Below are 8,478 nucleotides of genomic sequence, written 5' to 3'. Positions count from 1 at the left end.
GGGAGAGGAAGAAGCAGGTTCATAGCGGAGGAGCCTGATGCGGGCCTCGATCCCATAACGCCGGGATCACGCCCCGAGCCAAAGGCAGACGCTTAACCGCTGTGCCACCCAGGCGCCCCTAAATTTTTACTCTTTTCTTTGCTTCTCTTTCCCCAACTGTTTCATTTCGAAAAACTTCACGCTGTGGGAAAGTTGTAAGGACTGTACCGCGGGAAGCCCTGTGTCCTTGGCGTCTCCTAGCTCCTAACTGACGGTGCACTTTCTGTCCTTTCCGTGGACACTGCCACACGTATGTTCTTCGTGCTGTGAGAGAGTCGTCTGTGGGCCTGTGAGTCTCCGCTTCTTCCTTGGGCAGAGGCAGAGCACGGAATGGCTGCGTCGCGGGGAGCACAGCCTGTGCCCCCTGCTCTGCTGCCCTGATGGCACTCCTGGTAGTCCTCTCCCCTGTCGGGTCCGCTCACGGAGCCCCTGTCACATGGAGTTTTCCTGTCTCTTTAGGCTCCTTTCCTAATGAACCGCCCCTCAGCCATTCACAAAAGTGTTGTCACCTCTCCTGACGTGGACGCTTTTGAAAAGCCTAGGCCAGCGGTTTCGCTCCTGCCTGCGAGCCCTGCCAGTCCCGTGTAAGGCGCTGGAGCGTCGTGGCAGTGACCTTGCAGCGGCTGCCTGGGGGGTGGCCGTGCCGCCCCGCTGCCAGAGCTCCCCCCACACACACCCAGAGGCGCCTGAGGGCAGCTCTCTTGCAAAGGGGCCCGCAGTGGCAGGTCTTCCTGAACAGGGATTTGCGGGTCCATCAGCGCCGCCCTCCGCCGCCCTTTGTTCTCGTTCAGTCCTGGCCGTAGTGCCTCAGGCGGCAAGTCCCCCTCCCCCCACAGCTGCCCGTGTGAGGACAGGCGCCCACTGTTTCCTGGCCAGAGGGGGATCCCGGGGCTGGAATCCGGCAGACGAGTTTGTGAGTTTGCTCACCCACAGCCTCGCGTGGGCCGGCTTTTCTGCCCCTTTGTCCAGCCCAAGGGGCCTTGCCCTGGCAGCCGGGCCTCCCGTGGGGCAGCTGGGCGCCCCGGCCGTGGAGCAGAGCCAGCCCCAGACGGCGGGGCGGTGACCGTGGCCAGGAGGCCTGGCCCGCGGGTCCTGCTGAGCGAGGGTGTGGCGCGCGTTCATTTTCTTCTGCTTGCCAAGGGGAAAGTTGGTGTCTGTTTACAGAGTCTCGGACAGCGTGTCTCTCTGTCCCCCGCCCCCTCCCCCCACGTTTCAGGCACTCGGGGAAGGTGCTTCTCTGCCCGTGCCTCCTTGGAGGTGGGGCCACTCTCCCTGTCAGCAGCAACTCCGGGGGTGCCCTGGGCTGCCGCTCCTCACGTTGAGCCGCTGGCTGAAGCTCCCACGGTCGGTCTTCTGACCCCATCATTCCTCGTGCGTTTGTGCGCTGGCCTCTCAAGTCAGAACTTCCCGTCCCCCTTAGTAGTGGGTTCATGTGCAGCGTCGGTGTGGACGGCGGCCCCATTGATCTGGGGACTGTGGTTTGCTGCTGCCCCTGTTTTGATGCCCAGGTTGTCCCAGTTCCACCTCAAGAGCCTCTGCGGCTTGAAGCGTCCCTGTTCCTCTGTGAGCACTGTCTTTGGGACTTGTGTCCCGGGCTCACTTTGTCCTTGCCCTGGCCTGGGCTGCTACTTAGAGACCAAGATGTGGGTGCCAGGCGTGCCCATTGCTGCTGTGGGACTGTTGTTCCCAGGCCCCGTCGCTGAGTTAGGAAATGGGTGTCTGCACATGTACGCGCACGCACGCACGCACCGAGCCTGGAGGCGGGGCCCTCCCGGCACCGCCCACCCTGCCGCACGGCATCCCTTCTCACCTGTACTGAGGTGAGGGCCCCGGGCGAGCTGGCCTTGGAAGGAGCCGTGGGCCAGGATGGAGCTGGGGCTGTGAGGTGGTGACCCCTGGAGGTTTTCAGTCGGAGGTGATGTGCCCAGATCTCTGTCTTAGGAGACGGTTCCGGGCGGGGAGCTGGGTGGGAGGTTCTTGCAAAAGTGTGGCCCATCGCGAGGGCAGCCGGGCGGCATCTGTCCATCCCTGGTGCCGCTGTTAGGGGAGGGACAAGGGAAGAGACTGCAGTTCCCGGAAGCCCCCTCTGTCAGGGGTTGAGCCGAGAGGAGCTTTTCCTCCCGGGGAGCCCTGGTGGGAAGGGCAGCAGCTCTCCGTCTTCCCAGAGGGGCTCAGGGCAGGGTGGGGAGGCTGGGCCTGGTGCCCTGCTCCTTGCAGGCGCCCTGTTCCCCGCAGGCTCCCGGTCCTAGCCTGTCTCATGGAAGCGAAGCCCGCCTTCCCACCTCAGCTGCACGGGCCGGGTAGCTTCTCGGGCATGTGGCAGCCCTGGTTTTGTTCCTGCAGGCGGCCTCCCAGATGACTTTTTGAACTCGCTGGAGAAGGCTGGGGATGACAAGCTGAAAGTCACCCTCAAGTACCCGCATTATTTTCCCCTTCTGAAGAAATGTCACGTGCCTGAGACCAGGAGGAAGGTGGAGGAGGCCTTCAACTGTCGCTGCAAGCAGGTGGGAGGGTGATGCCTGGAAGTCGCGGGGCCTGTCCTGTCTGCCTGGCGCCTGCTGGGCCAGGCTCGCAGTCGGCAAGCCCCGGGAGAGCTCAGCCGGCCCCTAGCAGACTTCCATGCCGGGTCTGGCTCTGGGCCCGGGCCACAGCTCAGGGTCTGACCCCTCCCCCAAGCCAGTCCCATGTCTGAGTGACCATCTGCTGCTCCCGCGCCTTAGCTTCGGTCATCCCTTCTCTCTCGCCAGTGGTGCTGGGGCTTGAGCTGGGGTCTGCAGACACGCCCTCCCTTTTCTGTGTCTTGTGTGGCGGCCTGGGCCTCTGACTGCAGCCTGGGGCGTGTCTTCAATGCACAGACCTCCATTCCCACGCAGACGCTTGTGTTTGTGTTTGCGTCCACGCCGCTGTGTGACCTCGCTGCTGTTCAGTGTCTCCAGCAGACGGGGCTGAGCTCCCCGTGCACAGTGCCTCCTGAGGCTCACCTGCATAGTCCTGGCCCCACATTGCTCTCCACTCGTGACCTTTGAACCCCTCATGGTTACACCCTTTCTGGGTCCGAAAGGCACCTGAGGGTTTATAGAGATGCATGTGTTATGGCAGGCCCACAGCACAGCCATAGAAACCTAGGCAATGGGAAGGAGGGAGGGAAATGAGACGCAGCTGGGTTCCTGGCATTCCGGAACTGTGCTGGCCACGGGGCCCAAGTGGGAGGTGGCGGGCCCGGCACCCACAGAGCTGGTCGTTGGTTGGTTCCAGGAGAATTGTGCGATCCTCAGAGAGCTGGTGACCCTCCGGGCACAGAAGTCCAGCCTGCTGGGATTCAGCACGCATGCTGACTATGTCCTGGAGATGAACATGGCTAAGAGCAGCCAGGTGGTGGCTACTTTCCTAGGTAACCCCTTGCCGCCCCCAGCCTCCCGCCGTGGGTTCCAGGAGTGGGGTTTGGGCCTCTGAGAGCCACATTCTGTCCACCCTAGAGTGGGAATCCTAACACCCTCAAGGCGCTCTAACCTGATGGCCGAGCGTAGGGCTCTGGAGTGAGCCTGCGTCTGCCCTGGCTCTGCTGCCTCCCGGCGTGAGCTCTGGGCAAGTGTCCCCACTCCAGCCATCCTTCCCTGCTCGTGGAGGGAGACTGAGGGGTCGTCCGCCCCGCCCCCACCTGCTGCAGGGCGATGCGTTGCCCGTCTGGCTTGTGCCGGCAGTCCGGCCTTCCAGGAGGGTACTGGGGCCATCGTGCTGTGGACCGGGGCTGGTGGGGGAGTGGCCGCAGGGAGGTAGCCTAGCTTCCCCGCTGCCCTCCCCAGATGAGCTGGCCCAGAAGCTGAAGCCCCTCGGGGAGCAGGAGCGGGCCGTGATCCTGGAGCTGAAGAAGGCCGAGTGCGAGCAGCGGGGCCTGGACTTCGACGGGCGCATCCACGCCTGGGACATGCGCTACTACATGAACCAGGTGGAGGAGACGCGGTACAGCGTGGACCAGAACCTGCTCAAGGAGTACTTCCCCATGCACGTGGTCACCAAGGGCTTGCTCAGCATCTACCAGGAGCTGCTGGGGCTGACGTTCGACCTGGAGGAGGGCGCCACCGTGTGGCACGAAGACGTGAAGCTGTACTCCGTGAGGGACTCGGCCTCGGGGAAGGTCATCGGGAAGTTCTACCTGGACCTCCACCCAAGGTGCGTATGAGCCGGGCGACGCTTCTCTGAGCCTCGGCGTTCCCATCCGTGACACGGGTTGGGGGGGCGCCACGGTGCAGGGCCAGGTGCGGGGACAGGAGTGTTCACTGTCCAGGGAGGAGGGTGCCCGACACGTTCTGCCTGCGGCGCGGGATGAGTGTGGGGGAGGCCCCGGCTCCTGGGCACTTGCTCCTGAGAAGCAAGTCTGAGCTGCTCAGCCTGTCCAGGTCCCTGGGCTGGCAGATGGGTGATTAGGGGATGCAGAGTCAGGGTGGCGGAATCAGGGCCTCCTGTGGGGTCAGGAGCCCTCTGGGCCAGTCGGTGTGTGGAGCAGATCCCTGGCTGCCCCGACCCTGCCTCCGTCCCCAGGGAAGGGAAGTACGGGCACGCGGCCTGCTTCGGCTTGCAGCCAGGCTGCCTGCGGCACGACGGGAGCCGCCAGATCGCCATCGCGGCCATGGTGGCCAACTTCACCAAGCCTACCCCAGACACCCCCTCCCTGCTGCAGCACGACGAGGTGGAGACCTACTTCCACGAGTTCGGGCACGTGATGCACCAGCTCTGCTCTCAGGTGCGTGCGGTGCCGCGGGAGCGGGGCGGGGCGGGGCGGGGCTGGGGGTCGGTGCGTCCGAAGGCTGCCTCCTCCTGGACAGTGAACACTCCCCGGGTCACCACGGCCACAGCGATGCCGGTTGCCATCGCGGAGCCCTACAGACGGCTGGCTGGATGGAAGTGTGTCCCTGTGGGGCTGAGGGTCTGTGGTCAGTGTGTCAAGAGCACCGGTTCCTTCTAAGGCAGCTCTCCTCGGCGTGCAGCTGGCTGTCTCCTCACGTCCTCATGTGGTCGTTCCTCTGTGCGTGTCTCTCATAAGGATGCCAGTTGTTGGGTTAGGGCCACCCCGGGACCTCATTTTAAGTTGAATATTTTAGTGATCATTAGTTTACCAAGTTATGGAGGTGTCATTGCTGTGCAAACATTTTGCAACATTTCCATCACCAGAAAGAGCCTTCATGTCTCTTAGTTACCTCCCCAGCCCCCGACCCCCTTCCTATCTGTGGAGGAGCCTGTTCTGGACGTGTCACACACGTGGACTCACACGCCATGGGGCCTTCTGTGTCTGGTTCCCCCTGAGCGTCGTGGGCTCAGGTCTGTCCCCGGGGCAGCGTGTGGGCGCCTCGCTCCTGCTGGTGGCCGAGGGACGTGCCCACGCATGGGATTCACTGAGAAGTGTGTTTTGAGCAGAGGGTTTTGTGTACTGCCTTTTTTCTTTCACGGTTTGCACTTCTTGTGTCTTGTTGAAAAGATCATTTTCTCCTAATTTCGCTCTTCTGGAAGTTTTGGCTTCAGCTCTGTGTTGGTCTGTCGTCCACTGTGCGTTGTGTTGTCCGTGGGGTGACGGCCCTCAGCGGCCAGCGGCCCCTCAGGGCAGGGCAGCGTCTGTGCAGCACTGGGGCCCTGTGTGCCCTGGACGCCTTGCCCGTCTTGCTCACATGCCCCTCACCTCTTCCTGCCTTCGCGCCGCATGCTCACGGGGTATGTCCCGTATCTGGAACATTCTTTTGTCAGCTACTCTCGTGGCTCCCTCATTTCCTTCAGGTCTTTGTAGATTGGCATTCTCACTACTCACAGTTCTGTAAAGTCACCGCGAGCACAGAGTTCGTGAATACCAAATCAGGGCTCCCGCACGAACACAGGGTTACGTCCCTGTGAGTGACGATCCATATGGAACCTTGTGTCGTGCGTGTTCCTGTTGAAAGATGCCTCTAACGCGTACTGTCGGTTCACACCGAACTCGCAGCCGGTGGCGCGTAGCTCATGCTGCAGGGAGCGCCTCTGACCGACCGTGTGCTCTCTCTGCACGTCACGGCCTCGTGCCCTTGGGAAAGCCGCATTGCACTTCAGCGTGGCGGTTGGGATCCGTTTTATTTATTTATTTTTGAAGGTTTTATTTATTTGAGAGGCAGAGAGAGCTCATGAGCAGAGGGAGAGGGAGAAGCCGGCTCCCCCGCGGAGCAGGGAGCCTGATGGGGGACTCGATGGGAGACCCCGGGATCATGATCTGAGCTGAAGGCAGACGCTTCACCGACTGAGCCCTCCAGGCGCCCCTGTTGGGATCCATGTAAACAGCCCAACTGCCTACAAAAGAACACAGAAATGAGGGTGGAAAAAAAGCTCTGAACAGAGCACAAAAAGGACCCTCGTCCCAGAGCTAAAGTTCAGAGGCAGAGGGTTGAATGACCGCAAAGTGCTACAGGTGCTGGTTTTGGGGTTAGAAATTTTAGCAAGTAGGCAAAGTCACAAATGGGATCCAAGCGAAACGAGGCCCAACACACGTCCTCTCCCAGTTCCCCGGTCCTGCCTCCCTCTGGGCCTGGAAGGGACTTGCCCAAGGGCATGCCGCTCCTTTGGCCGAGTGGCTACCAGAGCTGCTCCTAGCACGACTCAGCCAGGTGCTGCTCTTCAGGAAAATTTCTGACATAAAAGTGGAGAAAACACAAGGCACCTCCAGATCCCGTGGTTTCCAGGCCCGTGCCTTTTGGGGTACAGGGCTTTTTGAGAGCACTGGCTTTGTGGGTGGAGGAAGGGAGCCTGGCGGCCAGCCAGGGATGGGCATGCTCCCTGCCTCTGTGTGTCCTGGGCCGGGATGTCTGTTAGCAGCCCCCCGGGAGCCTCAACTGTGCCCCGTCCCCAGGTGTGGGGGCCGCGCACAGCCTGCTGTCCGCTCGCCTTGCTGTGCCTGTCAGGAGAGCAGAGCATACCGCGTGTGCAGGCGAGGCCAGCGGCTAGGAGCTGGCCAGGCCTTGTCCAGACCTTCCTGCAGCTCTGCCCACCCCACAGGCGGAGTTCGCCATGTTTAGCGGGACGCACGTGGAGCGGGACTTCGTGGAGGCGCCTTCTCAGATGCTGGAGAACTGGGTGTGGGAGAAGGAGCCGCTCCTCAGGATGTCCCAGCACTACAAGACCGGCAGCGCCATCCCCCAGGAGCTGCTCGAGAAGCTCATCAAGTCTCGGCAGGCCAACACAGGTGCCCGCTGGGAGCCGCCCTCCTGCCCAGGGGCCTCTGGGAGGCCTTCGCCCCGAGGCTGGGGAGGGGGAGGCCAGGTGCATGCCTTGACGGGGTTCTCTGCTGCTTGTGTGGGAGTACAGAGCCAGCCTCCCTGTCTCCTTCTGCCCGTCAGGTCTCTTCAACCTGCGCCAGATCGTACTGGCCAAGGTGGACCAGGCCCTGCACACCCAGACGGCTGCAGACCCAGCGGAGGAGTACGCCCGCCTGTGCCAGGAGATCCTTGGGGTCCCTGCCACGCCAGGTAGCTGCTCGCGAGGTGGGCCCACCTGGGGGGTCAGGGTCTCCGCCGTTCCCGGAGTCAGAAGGATCTAGTGACGTGTGAAGGGAGTCAGGCCAGTTTATAGTTGGCAGCTGAGGCCCGGGAGGAAGCAGATGGCCTCTGGGCTTCTTGCTGCTTTGTGTCCCTGGGCCTCCCGGCTCCAGCAGGTGGCTGGCGGCCGGTGGGCGTGAGCAGCTCCATCCTTCCTTGCCGTCCCTCCTACTGCTCAGGTTGTGTGCTGCTTCCCTCCCCGCCAGCCGCTGAGCTCCCCCAGCGGTGCCCTCCCACGCCGTGCTCTGGAACAGGTGGGAGGTGCCGCAAGGACCAGGGATTTCATACCCTGCGAAAGAGCGGATGAGGTTGTGATGCTTGTCCTTGTGCGTTATCGCAAGTGCTCGGATTAACACACCTGGAAATAATTGGGATTTCGGTGTAGGTGGCGGGGAATTGCTTTGTTCTACAAGAACTTTAAAAATTCCATCGAAAAGCTTAACCGTGCACATCTCCGCTGTATGGGCGTGCCTTGATTTATCCTTTTGTGCGAACTCGTAAGATCAGCTGATAGTGGGCCACGTGTATTTCCCTTGGCCATGTTGTCCAGCTCCTGCTTTCTAGGCGTGTCAGGCCAGGCCCTCTCCTGGGTGTGTGCGGGTCATCTCTGATGGGGCTGATTTGAGGCCCCCTTCTCCTGGCAAGGGCCCTGAGGGGGCTGGGGGATAGACTGGGGGCGCGGTGAGAGCCGTACCACGTCTGTCCCAGGAACCAACATGCCCGCGACCTTCGGCCACCTGGCGGGCGGCTATGACGCCCAGTACTACGGTTACCTGTGGAGCGAGGTATACTCCATGGACATGTTCCACGCGCGCTTCAAGCAGGAGGGCGTCCTCAACGGCAAGGTGAGGGCGGGCTGGCCGCTCGGGGGGGGGGGGGGGGGGGGGGGGGC

General features: G+C 62.2%; 1 protein-coding gene across 2 annotated transcripts in view; it reads left to right on the top strand.

The window, feature by feature from the left end:
• THOP1 (thimet oligopeptidase 1) overlaps positions 1 to 8,478 on the top strand; it is a 22,435-nt gene that overhangs the window by 12,989 nt on the left and 968 nt on the right. For both annotated transcript variants that reach the window (XM_040629657.1, XM_040629659.1), the window contains exons 6-12: positions 2,383 to 2,543; positions 3,295 to 3,430; positions 3,843 to 4,209; positions 4,579 to 4,780; positions 7,048 to 7,234; positions 7,389 to 7,517; positions 8,295 to 8,431. In XM_040629657.1, coding sequence (XP_040485591.1) covers positions 2,383 to 2,543; positions 3,295 to 3,430; positions 3,843 to 4,209; positions 4,579 to 4,780; positions 7,048 to 7,234; positions 7,389 to 7,517; positions 8,295 to 8,431 — 1,319 coding nt within the window. The remainder of the gene's footprint in view (positions 1 to 2,382; positions 2,544 to 3,294; positions 3,431 to 3,842; positions 4,210 to 4,578; positions 4,781 to 7,047; positions 7,235 to 7,388; positions 7,518 to 8,294; positions 8,432 to 8,478) is intronic.

The sequence above is a fragment of the Ursus maritimus genome, unplaced genomic scaffold (genome assembly GCF_017311325.1).
Source record: "Ursus maritimus isolate PB19 unplaced genomic scaffold, ASM1731132v1 scaffold_14, whole genome shotgun sequence".
NCBI classification, from domain to species: Eukaryota; Metazoa; Chordata; class Mammalia; order Carnivora; family Ursidae; genus Ursus; species Ursus maritimus.
Note: the sequence above shows the minus strand (reverse complement) of the source record. Positions and strands in the feature narration are given on the sequence as shown.